This window comes from Haliotis cracherodii, unplaced genomic scaffold (genome assembly GCF_022045235.1).
Source record: "Haliotis cracherodii isolate W230 unplaced genomic scaffold, xgHalCrac1.p SCAF_27, whole genome shotgun sequence".
In the NCBI taxonomy this organism is placed as follows: Eukaryota; Metazoa; Mollusca; class Gastropoda; order Lepetellida; family Haliotidae; genus Haliotis; species Haliotis cracherodii.
Genome location: NW_027266283.1, coordinates 5,427,272 through 5,445,188, shown reverse-complemented (window position 1 = coordinate 5,445,188; position 17,917 = coordinate 5,427,272). Strand labels below are relative to the sequence as shown.

Sequence of the window (17,917 nt, the reverse complement as noted above, 5' to 3'; positions counted from 1 at the left end):
TAAATGAAGGTTACAACCCCCCCCCCCCCCCCCCTCCCACCCACCCCCATGGGGGATATAACATGGGGAGGTGTGGTTGTTGGGGGATATAACATGGGGAGGTGTGGTTGGTGAGAGATGTGACATGGTGAGGTGTGGTTGTTTGGGTATATAACATGGGGAGGTGTGGTTGGTGGGGGATATAACATGGGGAGGTGGGGGATATAACAAAGGGAGGCATGGTTAGTGGGGGATATAACATGGGGAGGTGTGGTTGGTGAGAGATGTGACATGGTTAGGTGTGGTTGTTTGGGGATATAACATGGGGAGGTGGGGGATATAACAAAGGGAGGCATGGTTAGTGGGGGATATAACATGGGGAGGTGTGGTTGGTGAGAGATGTGACATGGTGAGGTGTGGTTGTTTGGGGATATATCATGGGGAGGTGTGGTTGGTGGGGGATATAACATGGGGAGGTGTGGTTGGTGGGGGATATAACATGGGGAGGTGTGGTTGGTGGGGGATATAACATGGGGAGGTGTGGTTGTTTGGGGATATATCATGGGGAGGTGTGGTTGGTGGGGGATATAACATGGGGAGGTGTGGTTGGTGGGGGATCTAACATGGGGAGGTGTGGTTGGTGGGAGATATAACATGGGGAGGTGTGGTTAGTGGGGGATATAACATGGGGAGGTGTGGTTGTTTGGGGATATATCATGGGGAGGTGTGGTTGGTGGGGGATATAACATGGGGAGGTGTGGTTGGTGGGGGATATAACATGGGGAGGTGTGGTTGGTGGGGGATATAACATGGGGAGGTGTGGTTAGTGGGGGATATAACATGGGGAGGTGTGGTTGTTTGGGGATATAACATGGGGAGGTGTGGTTGGTGGGGGATATAACATGGGGAGGTGTGGTTGGTGAGAGATGTGACATGGGGAGGTGTGGTTGGTGGGGGATATAACATGGGGAGGTGTGGTTGGTGGGGGATATAACATGGGAAGGTGTGGTTGGTGGGGGATATAACATGGGGAGGTGTGGTTGGTGGGGGGATATAACATGGGGAGGTGTGGTTGGTGGGGGATATAACATGGGTAGGTGTGGTTAGTGGGAGACTGAATATGGGGAGTAAGAGAGTGAATCATTGCATGTATAGTTGGGAATATGTCTGCAATAATGACTGTGAGGTTAAATTTTGACTCACTTAATCTTTCTATTCATGGGTCTGTTCACACTAAGGTATTTCTCACGAGATATTTCTGTCAATGCCTAAAAAAGGAAGCATTTGGCAGTGCACCATTTCAGAATCTGATGTGATATTTGTTAACCGGATTTACAAAAGTCGGATCAGACCAATTTAGTTTTCAAATGTTCCGAGAACAAGGAACAAGGAACAAGGAGGCGAAAGTAAAATGCTGTGGATGTTCATTTGGGTTGATTTCCTTAACAATTAAATAGGCTTTTAATAAAGAAAATGAAAAAAATAAGTGTTTGTTTGTTTGTTCGATGTTTTAACGCCACACTTGGCCATATTCCAGCTGTATATTGGTGGTCTGTAAATAATCTAGTCTGGACCAAACAATGCAGTGATTGACATCATGAACATCTGTCCAAACTGTATGATGACATGCATCAACCAAATCAGTGAGTCGGACCACCCGGTCCCTTTAAGTCATCTCTTACCACAATCACAGTCACCTTTTATGTCAAGCATGGGTTGCTGAAGACCTAATCTGACCTGGATCTTTACCAAAAAATGCTTAACATTATTATTTTACAAAACCAATATCTTTAGTTGGCAGTGAAGAAGCTAAGGTGATATATTGTCTGGCCTAAGATTGAAGCATGTTGTCTTGCATGGCAGTCTTGAGACCCCAGGCCATGGTTGTAGCCTTCTACCCAGGAGCCACACCTGAAGGTGGAACATTTGTAGGCCAAATCAAATTTATTAGAAGTCCTTCAGAATCTCCTGATTATTTTCGCAATGACATAATGTATTCTTTAAATTATTTCCTGATTGGCAGAAACTGCATGAAACTATTTGATTAATAGTGGGCACTACAGGTAGCTCACCTGTCACCTTGCTTGTAGTTAGATATGGACAAAATGGGTATTCGATGGTCACAATGTATGGTGTGGGCACTACAGGTAGCTCAGCTGTAACCTTGCTTGTAGTTAGATATGGACAAAATGGGTATTCGATGGTCACAATGTATGGTGTGGGCACTACAGGTAGCTCAGCTGTAACCTTGCTTGTAGTTAGATATGGACAAAATGGGTATTCGATGGTCACAATGTATGGTGCATTACCTGGATCGTAACTCTTGAGGCTAAATAAAGAAAGAAATGTTTTACCACAGCCGGATACAACCTTTGACAAGCTGAAATACATTTGTACAACTATCTGATGTTTCTGCCGGCAATAGCTGCTGTAGCTAGTTTCAAATAACTTTGTTTCTTCTTCCCTTTATTCAGTACTTGTAGGCCACGGGCCTTTTTGTACAGACGAAATACAATTTAGGTGCAAACATTGTAAGATATAATACATTTCTTTGCTTCTTAACAAAAGCAGTTTTATCATAATTGCACATTATCCATTTTGGAGTATTTGTGTTCTTATAGCATTGGCATAAAACAAGTACTTTGCTGTATTCATATTGATAATAGGGTCTTGCGATGACAGTAGTGTATTAAACTTCAGAATATTTGGAAAGATGTAAAAATTAGATTCTATGTAACTTTGCCTAAGATGGCTTTAAGCCAGACAAATTAACAAAACGCGATATCCATTTTCGATATGGTTTTCGTTATAAAATTTACATTTTCTAAATTCACGAGGAATATTATTATGTCGTCCACGTTCCATTTCTAAATTGTGATAACTGAGCCGAAAACGAGTCAATGTGGTTCTGAATTTATTTACAGTAATACTACTCAAATAGTTCTCACATGAAATGGATGTTTTAAACTGTGCATGATAAGCATTTTGGGGCTTTCATATAAATTACTAGGCCAAGCCTGAAAAAAAGTTGTCTCTTAACCATTAAGGTAACACATATAAAAAATACTGAATTTATTACCACATGTTTGAGAGAACCACTCATCACCAAATCCTAATTTAAGAAAACAGTTTTAAGTTTTGCTACCCAATTTACATGGCCCTGTTCATAGTACAAGCGCAACATATTGTAACATTGTCTGGGTAAACGGGATTCCTGCATATTGAAAAGAGACAGCCAATATTTGACACATTTCAAAACAGCAAGCGACTGAATAGAGTATCTACCACACCCCATTATTTGAAGTTGATACCTTTACATTTAAAAGACGCTTACGGGCATACAAGTGAACTTTTTCTAGTGGTTCTATGTCAATGAACCCCCAAATTTCGGCCCCGTATAAAAGTACTGGTGTTATCTTGGCATCAAATAATTTGAAGTAAAAGTGAGGCGAGTATGGCTTCAAGGAATCTATACTACTTAAAAGGATCATGAACACCTTTCTTGTCTGAATTGCAATATTATATAAAGCTTTCGACCACAGTAGTCTAAAATACAAGCCCAGATAACTGTATCCAGTAACTACTTCACCGATTTGATAGTCAGTCCCAAATCTTCCATTTACAATATATATGTTCAGAATTGAACACATTTCCAAAACTGTTTTTGCAAAATTTTAAAGTAATTTATCACATTAAAATCTTTTCATCTCAAATTGTGTAAAAAGAATCTACTAAGTAATCATCACCTTCAACATGGTGAATAACATCGTTCTCCATAATTATAGTTCTCCATGTAGTCCGGCATCACTCCTGGAATCCGGGTATCCGGCACCGGCACCAGACACCTCAACCTGGGTGTCCAAGGATCCGGCACCGGATACCTCAACCTGGGTGTCCAAGGATCCGGCATCGGATACCTCAACCTGGGTGTCCAAGGATCCGGCACCGGATACCTCACCGGAAACCTTCTTCTGACTATCCATGCACAGCCAAAAAAATGTGTAGGTTTAAAAAAAAATGTAAGGATTTGGGGGGGTATTTTGTTCTATTTAGTGTGAAACACCTAAAATTTATTTGAAACTAACAAAGAAAATTGAAGATTGCTGAAGGTATCCAGAAGGTATCCGGATGTGATTTTTCTTGATGTCTTGTTTCTAGTGAATAATGTTAGCCTGGGCATATCAGATAGCTGGAGTAATAGTCTGTGTTATTTTAGTTGTAAATATCCCCTTAAAGCTGAGCTATCTGGGCATGGGCTTTTGGAGAAGACAATTTTTCAATTTCACATATATTTCTTTTTAGATGTTAAGCGTATTAAATGAACATCTATCAGTCCTGGTATGATGACATCCTTAAATATCCTCTTCATACTCCCAGTTTGTTCTAGCTTAGTGGTTGAAGCGTTCGATTAGCCGCACGGGTACAATGTGGGAAGCCCAAGTGGCAAAACACCATACACACTATGATAAAAACTTGAAAGTCACCGGCTATGTGCTCACTTGGGCCTTTGTTCCTGGTGTCGAGTAAAAGGTTATTATTTTGGAACTGTATCAGTACCTGCTACATCTAGACAGAGTTTCATTGAAGTTTGAAACAGAATATAATTGCCCCAAATAGGTGCACAAGACTAATGGCATCCACAGAAACACTTTAATAAAGTACCGATACATAGAAATATCAATGTAATTTTTCTCCTGACATGGAACTAAAAACTTCGTTCAGTGAGCTGTATTAATTGTAGGAAAACATTCAGGGCAAAAGTATATTTGATATATGTTCAGCACCTATGCTATGGCTGATCAATATTATATATCTTTATGCTAATGAAGCAAAACAAATAATTTATTCAGATAAAAAATCATATTTATTGATTTTATGACATTTGATTGGTGCAGTAACCAGAAGTGTATGCAAGAACTTGCAAAAACAGAAACAGACGCTTCAATGCCATTTTCAAAATAAACCAAATTACCCGGTAGTCAAATCTCAGAAGAATTTCAAGGAAGGAGAATATCTAAAGTCAATTATGTTTGTGTAGTAAACCACAAAAGTCATTCAGATTTGTATAGTCAGCGTCGGTGTACACCACATAAACATAGTCACACTGCTGTGGTATTAATTCCTTCAGACTTGATTAGTGTCGAAATAAAACCACCTACAGAATCACACTGATGTGGCATTATTCATTCAGAATCATCACTTTCTGAGGTGAATCTGTTGGTTGTTCTGGGGAGGATTATTCATCATCCGGTGAGTCCTTTGTTTGTCATGTCTGAGCAGGATCTTCTTAAATGTAGCTGGTGTCACTGTAAAACCCAGGTACCTGAAACAATTTATAACATCTTTAGAAACTTGTTTTTCAAAAATTAAGAAACACACATATATTGACAAAGGGTAAAACGTTGTTTTCTCGAACAGTAAGGTAATGACAATTTACCAAGCAACTGATATTTATCTATGTTAACCAATCTTAGAACATGTAAATAAGCCATAGCAAACAGCAAAGTGTACAGAAAATACAAAATTGTATCCTATCTTCTAAAAACAATACCTGCCACAAGGCTCACCTGAATGTTTCTCGAATGTTTACATTACATCAAAATATAAGGAAGGGCAAACAAGGCAATGCAAAAATAAGTAAAATAGGTTCTTATACATAAAATCAGAACTATTCATAATTATCTTTAACTTTCAATCACACAAGTCATGTTAGTGATCTCAAAATACTATATTATGAGAGAACAAGTAAGTATAGCTTCACACGGCTTTTAGCAATATTCCAGCAATTTCACTGCCAGGACACCAGAAATGGACTTCATACACACTACCCATGTTGGGAATAGAACCTGGGACTTTGGAAAAAGGCTTTACCCACTAGGCTACCCTACCACCCCAAATGCAAAGGAAAGTAACAGTAGTATTACAACAGATATTTTCACCAAATATCAAGTCATTATACAACTGATTGAATTACTGATTAGAGGAGCAAATATATCTCAATGTAGGAGCTGAATCAGGCGTAAGTTTAATCATTCCTTGCTTTAGTTGCAACGGGAGCCACATTGGAAATTATTATCTTACTTATTATGGATATTTAATACCTACCGTTAACTGGTAGGTCAAAATAGACACTGATAAGAAATTCAACTGTAAAGCAGAATCTGAACCATCAACTAAAAACCATCTAGAATACATTTAAGGGACCGGTCAGGTACTGGTATGTTCTTATATATAAGACCCTCCGTGAAAAGACAAAATGCAAAGCACTTTATATTTTATTATTCATTTTTCATAACCATTCCCTAGAGACTGTCATATTTTTGGGTGACCCTGCCTGTTTGTTCTGACCTTAGTTCAGCTACTGGCAATATTCATGAGAAAAATCATTATCATATTTTTCTCATTTATTCGATCATTTTTGAAAATTAATTCAGTGAAGATTAACAATAACAGGAAAAAGTGACAAATATATTGGTCTGGCAAAGTGTAATCATAATTTAAGTACTTCTATACGGTTTTGGAACTTTTCAAGGGTTATTGTAAATATATGTGTTGTTTCCTATTCTAATACTCATTTGATTGTTTTAAAGTCAAACAGTATTGGATCTATCGTCTTTTTCCAAATACAGTGAAACCCAACTTTGACTTGCGTGCCATTATTGAATCATACCTTAAGTTCTTGCATTGTTATGCATCTGCACAGAGGGGTCAAAGTCCTTGTCTGACACGTAGTTTGTAGGCTGTATAGGGGCCTATTCCAAAGAAGTTTGTATTAATCATTTTCCATGACGGCCTCTACATATTCTGGGTCCTACAATGGATGGACCTCTGTGTCCAACCCCAACCATTGTGCAAACGGTAATAAGATGACCCAGACATTCCACATATGTCGCTTAATATACTGTTTGTGCCAAAGATTGGCATCCGCTGACAGTATGTTGGACAGTTTCATTTAATTCATAGGATATTTCATATTTACGTTTTGATGCAAAATCACACTCTGACGGTTTCGAGTGGGAAGTGACTGGTCCTGAGCAGCAAACAGAAAGCCTTCTGTTTCACTTTTCAGGACAGCCAACTTCATCCAAGCAAGGACTTAGCAGGTTTGCTGTTCCTCTCAACACACTGCATGTGAAGTGAAAATTTAACATAATAAGAAATGTGGCTTTGTATATATTCATAAGTCTATGCAATTAAGAACAAAACTGCTGATGCAAATTTCAATTACAATAATGGCTGCTGTACAACTGCTGTGACACGGGCCGATGGCCTACGAAACCTTGCTGTAGAAACAACAACCACATATGTGTACATTAACTGTCAACTGATGTGATTTACATGGAGCCTGATTGCTTGGTGGGATATATGGTTTGACAGCATCACTTACAGCAACAAGGCCACTTAAATATGTTCCTCTATGTGTGTGTGTACCTGGGAGACAATGCTGAGATGTGAAGCGGGGTCTTTGGGAGTGTTTGTTTGTTTGTTTGTTGTTTAAGACCGCACTCAGCAATATTCCAGCTATATGACAGCGATCTGTAAATAATCCTGTCTGGACCAGACAATCCAGTGATTGGCATCATGTGCGGATGAACATCTTATAATTAATTTAATTCGGCCCAACGAACAAATGTTAATCCATTTGTAAACTGTTTCCTGCATGACACTGCTCATTAATGTTGTCGTTTCAGCTCTCAAGATCCACATTAGCCAGGCAACACGCGATCGGCTGATGAAAACGGATAATTACCTGATATCCGAGCGAGGGGAGATCGACATTAAGGTTGGTTGTCTTCCTCCAACCAGGTCTAATGCACCTTAAGTGACGTGAGACGGGTTGAAGCATAGCTAATCGTTCATATTCTACTCTGATGAACACATTAGTATGCGAACTAGGACTATGATAATTAGAAATAATTTTGTTTTGAATGACATGTTGAGAGTATCGTTTTATTGATAACATTCCAGATCTGATGAAAAAAATGAATTTGTAAATTTGGATTAGGCATGTGAGAAAAAGCTATGTGTTGGAAGAATTGATAATAATAATCAAAATATCATGGAAAAATAGAATTACTTTAGTTGAAATGCTCACAGAAAACACAGCTGATTCATTAGGGAGGGAAGATATTACTCCGTTTTATAAACTTTCTCCTTGGCAGCCTCCTTACTCTTGGCTTTAGTGAACGTCGACACAATTCCTCGGCTCGGAACGTATCAGTCAATCCTCGTAGGTGGAATTTACTGGCAAACAACGTTCACAAACTCAAATTTACTTACAGAATAAGCCAAAACTGACCATAGTTTCAGAAAGATTTTATGTTAATGAACACTGGTTTAACCGGTTTAAATGACTCAAGTTTCAGTAAGACACCCGGTTTAGTCATGAATATCGTTTGTCTGACATAAATGCACACTATAGATAATAGTATCACTGGCTTTTTCTGTGTAGAGAAGTAATTCAAGTACGCTCAGTCACGAAAAAGTACTATATTTAAACGAAATTATGAAAACTTCAAACAAAATATCCTCAGGCACGCAAGTTTGTTCTGTACAAACGATGGAAATTCTTTTAAGCAAAATTGATGAACGCAGCCTTGAAACCCATACAGCTAATTATAGCACACTACTTTTGGGAACAGGTTTGTTGTGTTTAACACTTAATGTTTTGTATTATGATACAGGGACAGGCTCCAAATATATTAAATCCTCACCAAAGCAAATATGATGCAACAAAGGAAAGTTTCGATTTGTAGCATGTCTAGAGGTTCTCGTTGATAAGAACGTCTTTGCACACAGTGAACTCTTTTTAAATCGAACGGGATACAAACATTCTGACGGAATTACAAAACTCGCTATGGCGAAGTCCATTATTTGGAGCTAATTAAGTGTGTTTGTATATGTAATGTGTTACGCTTCTACAAGAAAACAACACATACATTTTTTTAGATGCCCGGAGGTAAGTGTATATGTCTACTCTGTAAATAACGAAATCGGGTGAAAACAGTCAATACTGACATAACGCAAAATGACATGATTCGGTTTGGGAATATATATATGCATTATGTTTTTCTTCAGGGCAAAGGGAAAATGAAAACCTTCTGGCTTGACGGTCGGGTGGACATGAGTCAAGCTAACGACAGCATGGTCTGTAAGTTCGTACCTAAGCGGAAGCGGAAGGTCAAAAAGGACGATGCAACTTCCGGTACCCTCTCCCTCAGTACAGGAGTGATCAGCGAGGCAGGGTCGACAACAACGGTGGACAGTAGCTCCGACCTGGTCAGTAGGGTGGAGGTGACTGCTGACGTCGTTACTGGGAGACTTCAGGACATCAAAGAAAGCGGCAAGGAAGAAAAACATATACGTGACGTGCACACGAGTAACTTGAAACAGGCGTTGCCAGTTGAGGACATGAACGTTTCTCCTGCAGATAAACATACCCGTGACGTGCACACGAGTTACTTGAAACAGGCGTTGCCAGTTGAGGACATCAACGTTTCTTCTGCAGATAAACATGTACTTGACGTGCACACAAGTTACTTGAAACAGGCGTTGCTAGTTGAGGACATGAACGTTTCTCCTGCAGGAATACCTGGCAGGGGGACTGATGGTAGAGGTGAAGCAGGTGATGGATTAGAGAAGACTCATCATCAGGATGGGGAAGCATACAAAAGGAGTTATATTCAAGATGGTTTGACTGCAGATGGTGACAAGAATGACATCAATTTTGGAGCAGAACAAAACAGCTCCACATTTGGAAGAAATATAACAGGGTCAACTCACGGCATAGACACAAGTGACTCTAAACATGGCAATGACAACACAAGCTCTGATTTTGGAGTTGCCCAAAGTGGCTCAACTGCTGGAGGGTCTAAAAATAAAGATGGGCATAGTGAGGTACCTTCAATTCAGGAGGATGTCACCGACGATAAAGCAACTTCAGTTATTTCCATGTCATCGGGAAAAGGTTTGGTTAATGAGTTTGGTAAAAGGAACATCCCAAACCCTGTCGTTCTTCTTAAAGACGAGGCTCCTGGGTCTGATGTTGACCACACAGTGGTGTTGCCGAATCAGGTCATGACAGACAATGGTTCTATAGCGGACGCTGACGGTACCCATGTGACCAGGGACCACACAGTGGTGTTGCCGAATCAGGTCATGACAGAGAATGGTTCTATAGCGGACGCTGACGGTACGCATGTGACCAGGGACCACACAGTGGTGTTGCTGAATCAGGTCATGACAGAGAATGGTTCTATAGTGGACACTGATGGTACACATATGACAAGGTATAGCTCGACAGTTATTTCACAAGCACGTCTAAAAGGTCAAGGTCATGTACAGAAGACGCAGTCAGATATTGTGATTACTGTTACAAGTGATGGATAATTGCTTAAGGGTCATTAGCAGTTTGCACAGGGGAGTTGAACAAAATACCTCACTTTGATGAAAGAAAGTGTGAGTGACTAAACATTCACAAGATATATACACCTGTAAAACATTACTTTTTATTGACTATGGTCGTGTATAAGTATTTCTGACACCCTGGTGGCGGTCAGGTAGCTTAGTTGTTAAAGCGTTCGTTCCTCACGCCGAATGTGTGAAGCCCATTTCTGGTGTCCCTGGCAGTGATATTGCTGGAATATTGCTAAATGCGGTGTAAAACCAAACTCACTCACTCTGAAACCCTGGTGTGCATATAAAGCAGTACAGAGTACAATACAAGAATTTCACTGTGAGTCTGCAGCCTCAATCTGTACAATCGAGCCATGCCAAGAAGTCACGCTAATCAACAAAAGGCCAGTGCATGGTTGGTCCTGTATTATGTACAAGTCAATGATAAGGAATGTATGTCCCCAGCAGCCTCTGCTTGACAAAGTAGATCGGGTTGTCAGGCGCGGTTGACCATATGTCCTCGTGTCCCAGTCGATGCCAATAACGTCAATCACTGGATTGTCCAGCCCAGATTATATCATTTACAGACCGTTGTCATATAGCTGAAATATTTGCTGAGTGGGGCATTAAACAAAAACAAACAAAACAAAATAAAATAATTCGGGACTAGCAAACATCACCCTGAGTCAAGATCCGAGGCCAAGAGGTAACAGTCCATGAGCATGCAGGGCTGGAACAGACAATTGTCCTGAACTTGGTGAGAACACGACATTCAAAATGTTCCACGGGTGAAATGACAGCTGGTTTAAAACGTCAAAGAATGGAATTTCTCTGATTTGATATCTACATTGTAACTACCTTTCGTAAATGCTACATCTGGAGTATTGATGATTGCGGGTAAAGCTATACTTCCGTAAAAGCCGAGTGTCATCGTCAGTGTGAGGCTATACACAAAACAAGGTTTGATAGGCTTATTCGGGCTGAATTAAACGCCAGAGAACAACAGTCTCGGTTATGTGTCATCACAGCAGCTAAGGTGAGAAGTACATCAATGGATCACTGAAAATCAGAGATGGCACCATTTGGTCTCGTGATCACAAAGCATAAGCGTGTCCTGCTCTCGTTTCATAACAATGATTTTGTAAGGAAAGTAAGGTTTTTTGTTGCCTTAACTTAAGCAATATCCCTTGTTTCTTCTTAGTATTAATTTGCACGCATGCACATACAAAGAACAAAAACCTACATAGACATATATGTAAAACTATTCAAAAATTCTTAGATGGATAATACTGTGCGATAGAAGCCAACATTACAACTTGTACTGGTAAGTACTTTTGACAGTGTCATATGTATTTACTGACAGAATATGGTTCAATAAATTTGGTGCACACAAATATTGTGATTGTTAGCCCCATTTTAGAACGTACATTTCCACATTATGGAGTAGACTAGAAGACATTAAGCATTTTGTGATAATATTGACCATTCAATATAGTTTTGATAATTCCTATTGTACATTCTGTGGAATAAAATATATTTTGCAACTAGCATCTATTGAATTATAATTCGCGGCTGTGGAGAGGAGGGTTGCCTTGTGTTTAAAGCATTCGCTTGTCACATATATTGTCCGAGTTCCATTCCCAATATTGAATTTGTGAAACAGTGTTCATGTGACCTTAAAGGTGCCATTAAATTCCAAATGTCAATGCCAGAGAATTACAAATCTTGAATATCTCCCGAAACAGATGCTATTGAGCGTACAAGACAAAATAAGGTAAACGGTTTTACGAATGGATCACTGAAAATCAGTGCTGACACCTGGGCCCACTTGCACAAAACGATCTTAGCGCTAAGATAATTGTAAGCCTGTGTTAAAGTATGGGAGTTACGATAATCTTAGCACTAAGATCGCTTTGTGCAATGGGGGCCCAGGTGCTAGTGAAAAGGGTAAGCATGTTCTGCTCTACAGGTAGCAAAGTGGCTTCAGTGATTATTCCATAACTCTTTTGGTTTCGTATTCTGCCTTAATGCCACACAGATATAGGAACAAAATAGTATCATGTATCACACGGTATGTGAATTTCTTGTCTCAGCTCCCATCAGGATGTAATTGTGTATTTTACGAGCGCTTCTATCGATATTATTTTGAAGCATTTGGTTGTAAATAAGAAATGGAATGTTTAATTTACAAATATTTAAGAGTATAACCAGGCATTCTTCATGCTGTTAAACTGCCATTACACCGCTAGGACATACGTGTAACAGCTCATCACTAAACTTCCAAACTTACAGGACTATATTTAATTAAACTGTACTGAGATAATTATCAAATGTGGAAGTTGGAGTAAGAGGTAAATATGGAGTAAGAGATTTTTCAAATGATGCGGTACAGACTGCCTCCTTGGTCTAGTGGACAGAGTGTGTGTCCGGAGAGGGCACGGTCGTTGGTTCGATCCCCGGCCTCGTAAATAATGGTACTTGTTGTTACCCTTACTGACGGTAAAACAAGGACTAAGGGGCTAAAACAAGGACACCTCGGCTCGGAGTCAGTATCACGCGTTGGAGTGTGGTATCCATGTTAACACTGCTTGTGGGCAAGCACTATGATCTCGCAATTAGTCCGGACAAGTACACAGACAGACAGACAGACAGAAAGACAGACAGACACAGACACAGACACAGACACCCACACAGACACACACACACACACACAGACACACACACACACAGGTCTCAGACACCTCCCAATTACGATCAGTGGTACGTCAGCACTCAGCAAATGTAATGTTAAAACGGTTTGAACTCACCTACCACCTTTTTACCGAAGCACACATTCAACAGAGAAAAAGATCAGAGCATCCTTTGATTCAACATCAAGTGACAAGAAAGAAGAATTCGTTCAGTGTAACCGGAACATATGAATAAAAATAATTCTGGAGATCTGGTTTCTGTCATCCTTGAAACTATTCATATCTCGATGAGTATCATCCAGGAAGAAAATTCCTCGTCTTGTGTTTGATTTCGCCTTTGAACAGAACCACGTGACCATAGACAGCCATTGTTGATCAAAGGGTTTCTCTTTATTTTTGACCCATTTCTGAAGTGTGGAAATATCCTAATGTTTGTTTTCGAACAGGAAGTACATGTTTCTTCACCGTTTGTGTAACAGTGTTAAGCATGTATCAGAGCCGGTTTCTTTGACTTGATTTAAGTATTTAAACCAGATACTACCAGCGGCGTGAAACCATACTCACTCACTCACTCACTCACATTTTAATAGAATCAGTTGGGAATCTGGGTTAGGTCTCAAATAAGGAATGCTTGTTGTAATGTGAGTGAGTGAGTATGGTTTTACGCCGCTTTAAGCAATATTCCAGCATTATCACGGCGGGGGACACCCGAAATGGGCTTCAAACATTGTACCCATGTCGGGAATCGAACCTGGGTCTTCAGCGTGACGGGCGAACGCTTTAACCACTAGGCTACCCGACCGCCCCCTTGTTGTAATGAATCGGGTGGTCAGGTTCTGTGACTTGGCTGGCATTTTGTGCTTCATGGTCTCACAGTTGCGAGGCATTGCTAGTCATTTACAGTCTGTGAACTCAATAACACAAACGAAGGCATAGGTGACAAGACGAATAAAACAGAGAACAAAACTGGATGAGAACCCACGATCACTGGATCCAGCTGCTCAGGGACAACTCAGCAAAGCCAATATGCAACATCTTACATTTGACAACTCCGAACTATCATGGTCTCCCAACAAGGTAATTCCTATCACACATAGCATCTTACATTTGACAACTCCGAACAAGCATGGTCTCCAAACAAGGTAATTCCTATCATACATAGCATCTTACATTTGACATCTCCGAACAAGCATGGTCTCAAAACAAGGTAATTCCTATCATACATAGCATCTTACATTTGACAGCTCCGAACAAGCTTGGTCTCCCAACAAGGTAATTCCTATCACACATAGCATCAATGACAATGTGTGTGCCAGGTACCAGACCTTGCAGTCAAGTTCTTCTCTGGCCTGTCCGCTACCACCATGTCCTGTTCTCAGTGAAACAGGAAGACCTGTGTCCTGGCATGGCTGTCAGTGATCTATTCCTATCATTATCACCACTAGTGTATCCTTTCAAGTTCTTCTCTGGTCTGTCTACTACCACCACGCCCTGTTCTCAGTGAAACAGGAAGACCTGTGTCCTGGCATGGCTGTCAGTGATCTATTCCTATCATTATCACCACTAGTGTATCCTTTCAAGTTCTTCTCTGGTCTGTCTACTACCACCACGCCCTGTTCTCAGTGAAACAGGAAGACCTGTGTCCTGGCTGGCATGGCTGTCAGTGATCTATTCCTATCATTATCACCACTAGTGTATCCTTTCAAGTTCTTCTCTGGTCTGTCTACTACCACCACGCCCTGTTCTCAGTGAAACAGGAAGACCTGTGTCCTGGCTGGCATGGCTGTCAGTGATCTATTCCTATCATTATCACCACTAGTGTATCCTTTCAAGTTCTTCTCTGGTCTGTCCGCTATCACCATGCCCTGTTCTCAGTGAAACAGGAAGACCTGTGTCCTGGCATGGCTGTCAGTGATCTATTCCTATCATTATCACCACTAGTGTATCCTTTCAAGTTCTTCTCTGGTCTGTCCGCTACCACCACGCCCTGTTCTCAGTGAAACAGGAAGACCTGTGTCCTGGCTGGCATGGCTGTCAGTGATCTATGCCTATCTTTATCACCACTAATGTATCCTTTACGTCCAATGGAATCTGTCTCTTTGTAGGATGTCTGGCGTCGACGTCTTATATATTCACAATTTCAAAATAATTAATTTCATTATTACGTATATCAGTAGATAGGAATCTGTAGTCGACATCTTACATCGAACCTGTCCCTTTTCAATGGGGATCATTTACATTTGTCCAGTGTTTGTACTGAGATGGTAATATGGTGTGTTTGAGAACTCGTGAGTACCTGCCGTTTACCGGTGGCATTTCCGATCACTTGAATTTGGTACTATTTATTTCAAAGGCAGCCTCCGGGTGCAAACCGCCAATATAGCTTCGATACTCACGCCATCAAAAATGACTTCAGAGAGAAGTATTTCCTGAAAGTACTTTTATCTTTTATGCTCCAGAGTTCTCAGTATGAATAACCCAAGGCTTGGACATTTCTTTCGAAAAAATAATTGGTGGTGGAAAGTGCCGTGATAACTTTCAATAGCCACGGCGTCATAACAGTTGGCTCGTTATGTGGCAGCCTGACGAAAATAGAATGTGGCATTACTTTGAAAAAATAGGACAATGCCTAAATACGACAACTTTCAGAAGGCATTTTGTCATCTGTTAGATTAATGTCTCAGTCCAGAATGCCGTTCAACACAGCGATCTTAGTCCTACAACGACCCAAGCGTATGGTTAAGTAGGCGAGTTTGATTGTGTTTGTGGTGTCCTGGGAACCCTTTCACAGAGCAATCGCAGTGCTAAGATTGTCGTAACTCTCGTACTTTAACATAGAATTACGAAAGTCGCAGTGCTAAGATTGTCGTAACTCTCGTACTTTAACGTAGACTTACGAAAGTCGCAGTGCTAAGATTGTCGTAACTCTCGTACTTTAACGTAGACTTACGAAAGGCGCAGTGCTAAGATATGGTCGTAACTCCCGTTGTTTAACATAGACTTACGACAGGTACAGTACTAAGATGATCGAAACTAGCATCCTTTAACATAGACTTATGACTGGCGTAGTGCTTGGATTTCTTTCTGGAACAGGGCCCTGGGCCCGATCTTAGCACTGATGCTGTCGTAAGGTCAATGTTAACATATGGGACTTACCTACGTCTTAGTGCTTTGATCGCTTTAAATAATAACAATTATATAAGGTACCGTAAGTCACAATTTGTACCATGCAGGTAGCAGATGTACCGTAAGTCACAACTGGTACCATGCAGGTAGCAGAGGTACCGTAGGTCACAACTGGTACCATACAGAAAGCAGAGGCACCGTAAGTCACAACTGGTACAATGCAGGCAGCAGAGGCACCGTAAGTCACAACTGGTACAATGCAGGCAGCAGAGGTACCGTAAGTCACAACTGGTACCATGCAGGTAGCAGAGGCACCGTAAGTCACAACTGGTACAATGCAGGCAGCAGAGGCACTGTAAGTCACAACTGGTACCATACAGGTAGCAGAGGCACCGTAAGTCACAACTGGTTCCATACAGGTAGCAGAGGCACCGTCAGTCACAACTGGTTCCATACAGGTAGCAGAGGTACCGTAAGTCACATCTGGTACCATGTAGGTAGCAGAGGTACCGTAAGTCACATCTGGTACCATGCAGGTAGCAGAGGTACCGTAAGTCACAACTGGTTCCATACAGGTAGCAGAGGTACCGTAAGTCACAACTGGTACCATGCAGGTAGCAGAGGTACCGTAAGTCACAACTGTTTCCAAACAGGTAGCAGAGGTACAGTAAATCACAATTTGTACCATGCAGGTAGCAGAGGCACCGTCAGTCACAACTGGTACCATGCAGGTAGCAGAAGCACCGTAAGTCACAACTGGTACCATGTAGGTAGCAGAGGTATCGTAAGTCACAACTGGTACCATGCAGGTAGCAGAGGCACCGTAAGTCACAACTGGTACAATGCAGGCAGCAGAGGCACCATAAGTCACATCTGGTACCATGTAGGTAGCAGAGGTACCGTAAGTCACAACTGGTACCATACAGGTAGCAGAGGCACCGTAAGTCACAACTGGTACCATACAGGTAGCAGAGGCACCGTAAGTCACAACTGGTACCATACAGGTAGCAGAGGTACCGTAAGTCACAACTGGTACCATACAGGTAGCAGAGGCACCGTAAGTCACAACTGGTACCATACAGGTAGGTGATAGGTACCGTAAGTCACAATTGGTTTTGATATGGTGGCTGCTGGCGATCTATAGCTCAGTGTGTGTATTGTATTATTTCTTTGCTTCTCGCCTACTGGTTTTTAATACAAACTTTGAATTGTGATATTCTAGTTGTTTGACTGTCCGTAATCGACATGTTTATACATTGTAAATATATGATTCATTTAATTTTAATTTAAATTTAAATTTGAGCTCACACACTTACTCACTTGCATGATGAATCAAGAGGTGAAACTTTTTCTGAAAGTATTTAACGACAGACTGAGAGAAGCGTTCGTAAAATAATTATAACTCACAGCATGACCATCTCGACGATCTGAGAGAGAAGTAACATGCTGCAGTAGGTTCACGTCCACCTGAACAAGTGGAGTGACCAGGCCGAGGCCGATGTCACGAAGGCTGTGATTGGACGACAGTATAGGTGACATCTATTGGTCCTCTGTATCTAATGAAAATGAACAGCAGAAAAAATGAAATTTGTTTCAAACTGTATGAGTAAATTCACCAGCATCAACAGAAGAGAACTTCATATTTTGTTTCACCCAAAACAAACTTTCGATGTGTAGATATATTTCCATGTTTATTTCATTCCTTAAAAAGGACATCAAGCTTGTGC

The 17,917-nt window shown here is 40.8% G+C and overlaps 1 protein-coding gene across 1 annotated transcript; it reads left to right on the top strand.

Annotated features, from left to right (window-relative positions):
* The first annotated feature begins 1,835 nt into the window (after positions 1-1,835).
* On the top strand, positions 1,836-10,372 carry LOC139473174 (uncharacterized). Its single transcript, XM_071255690.1, has 6 exons — positions 1,836-1,907; positions 3,777-3,980; positions 7,049-7,082; positions 7,671-7,762; positions 9,058-10,053; positions 10,216-10,372. The coding sequence occupies exons 1-6, from the start codon at positions 1,836-1,838 to the stop codon at positions 10,366-10,368; spliced, it is 1,551 nt and encodes a 516-aa protein (XP_071111791.1). The 3' UTR covers positions 10,369-10,372.
* Positions 10,373-17,917: the final 7,545 nt, after the last annotated feature.